Source organism: Phalaenopsis equestris, unplaced genomic scaffold (assembly GCF_001263595.1).
Source record: "Phalaenopsis equestris unplaced genomic scaffold, ASM126359v1 Scaffold000002, whole genome shotgun sequence".
Lineage (NCBI taxonomy): Eukaryota > Viridiplantae > Streptophyta > Magnoliopsida > Asparagales > Orchidaceae > Phalaenopsis > Phalaenopsis equestris.
In genome coordinates this window covers 18,977,997-18,980,388 of record NW_018164444.1, presented here as the reverse complement: position 1 = coordinate 18,980,388, position 2,392 = coordinate 18,977,997, and the positions used below count along the sequence as shown (strand labels likewise).

The following is a 2,392-nucleotide window of genomic DNA, read 5'->3' as shown; positions in this document are numbered from 1 at the left end:
ATTTTTTTTTTTTTATTTTTTTAATTAAAACAAAGGTGGTTAATGTTGAAAAATTAGGGCTTTCAATCTTAGGGGTGTTATCTGACTTTACAAAAATTAGGACACACTCCTACGCACATGAAGAGTAAGCCCTCCAAATTTCATGTTATGGTTTTGTCTCTTTACGAGTTTTCAATGTAAAAATTTATGATGACTCTATTAGTTGTTTTTTTAGGGTGTAACCTCAGATATTTTTGTTGCATAAAATTTCAGGTAAAAATCAATATTCTAATTAATAGTGAAAGTCACCACTGCATAATAAGCCCAAAGATAGAATTTGAATCCTCTACAGTTATCAACAAAGTTTTAGACCACGTCCTTGAATTTGTGGAATAATATCAGTACAAAATTTAAAAAGTCAATTATCGTCATCTTCATTGTTGTTAACCCGTTCACATTCATCTATCCACTCCGAGTATCTGTAACACAAATGATCAATATTTGATTAAAAAAATAGATTACATAAATATATGAGACTGGTATCATCTATTTGAGAATATAACTAGAACTCACACGTCAATCGGCTCAGTCAGCCCTGTAAAATGAAAGAATATCTAAGGTTAGTCAACCAATTTATATTCAGCAAAAAAATTCAAAGTAGATTTGATTCAGCCTTCAGTTTAGAGACCAAAAAATGAACTATAAAAATTAGCAAATAATCAATCTGAACTATAAAGGTTGTATTAAAGAAGAACTATAGAGATCATGTTCATTTGATCTAATTAATATTTATCCATCATTAATCGTAATAATCATACCATGAGCAGAAGTGTTAAATTCTGCCATGCAAATGCCACACGTGGCTTCAGCAACAAAATTCTTCCTGTCTCTACAAGATAATATATATTCAGGTCATAATAGTAAAATCATGGAATATTGCAGGATGAGAAAAAAGGCATGTATATGTATATATATATATTTACATGATACATTCAACACTATTGCTATGGTTGCAGAATGGACAACAGAACGCAGTTTCAAGCTTTGGCATCTTCTTTTTCGGAGGAGGCTTTGCCCTTGATTTTCTTTTCCCCATTAATCAACTTCAAAAGTTTTCCTTCCAATTTGGTATTACTGCCAAAGAAACACATTTGACAATTAAAAGCTATTCTGCATTTCTTAAAATTGAAGTTAAATTATAACGATAAAATGAAAAAATCATAAAAAGACGCATGAAAATGCATATTATCATAATAGTAATCAATTGCGTACAAAACAATTAGTCATAAGCAATGGTTCAACAAACTAATAACTGATTCATGATTCAGTTTGCAAAAAAAAAAAAATAGTAATAATAATAAATTAAAATTGGCGTCTACTGATCCGTCCAAATCATGCAAAGTTTATCACAACTGAAAATGCAAAAACATCAATAAGAAATAAATACCCGTGAAAAAATCATCAATTGTAAATGCAAAAACATTAATAGGAAATAAATTCCTTTAATATAAATTAAAATCATGCTCCGAACAAGAAAAAAATTTAATTAAAATACATTAAAATATCCATTCGATGTAAAACCTAATTTGAATTTCAGCAATTGCATGGGTTTCAAAAGATTTGCAAAACACGAATGAAATCGCATAGAGGAAGAAAAAGGAAAAATGAGAAGAACTCGTTCTAAACAATGCGCGCGCCTATGATTTATACACAAAACGAAAGATCCCATCAGCATTCTTATCTTGGCAAGAGATCAAAATTGTACAAACAAAGAACAAAAAAATTGAATATTTTCATGAATGCAAAAATGAAAATGTTTTCAAAAGAAAAAAAAAAGAACTAGAAATCAATAGAGACGTAAAATGGCGACAATTTTGGAGAAGGAAAAATGAGGATGGCTCACATTGGCCTGAGAATGTGGGAAGATAATGAATGCCACACACGTTGGAGAGGAGATGTGTTTATAGAGAAGAAAGAAAAACCGTTTAAGAATGCGCGGCTTTATGCAAATCAATCCATGAAAGAAATGAAATGGCATGCCTGGAATGAAGGTCGGATTTAAAATTTAGCAAAGATGGTTTAAATAATATCTTTACGGGTTGGAAATTATAAATTCTAAAAACATGAAATTTTAGCATATTATAATTATCACTATTAATTAAATAAATGTTATTAATACATTTGCATCTGGAAGGTTTTAGAAAAAAATAATCAATCAAATTTTATCCCAACAACGAATTTTGTATTATAGTATTGTTTTATAGTAATTAGCAAATTTACAGAGAAAGAATCACGTTTTATTAAATAAATTAATTGTACCAATTCGGTTTAACGTAGCAACAAGATTTTGTAAAAATTATACTAATAAAGGCCATGTTTCATCTATAACAAGTGCGGTTCATATACTTATGTA

At 29.2% G+C, this 2,392-nt stretch overlaps 1 protein-coding gene across 1 annotated transcript; it reads right to left on the bottom strand.

Moving 5' to 3' along the window:
* Positions 1–241: 241 nt before the first annotated feature.
* Positions 242–2,018, bottom strand: LOC110023432 (transcription elongation factor 1 homolog). Its single transcript, XM_020722849.1, has 5 exons — positions 1,883–2,018; positions 963–1,113; positions 798–868; positions 553–574; positions 242–458 (listed from the first exon to the last, which is right to left on the bottom strand). The coding sequence occupies exons 2-5, from the start codon at positions 1,073–1,075 to the stop codon at positions 398–400; spliced, it is 267 nt and encodes an 88-aa protein (XP_020578508.1). The 5' UTR covers positions 1,076–1,113; positions 1,883–2,018; the 3' UTR covers positions 242–397.
* Positions 2,019–2,392: the final 374 nt, after the last annotated feature.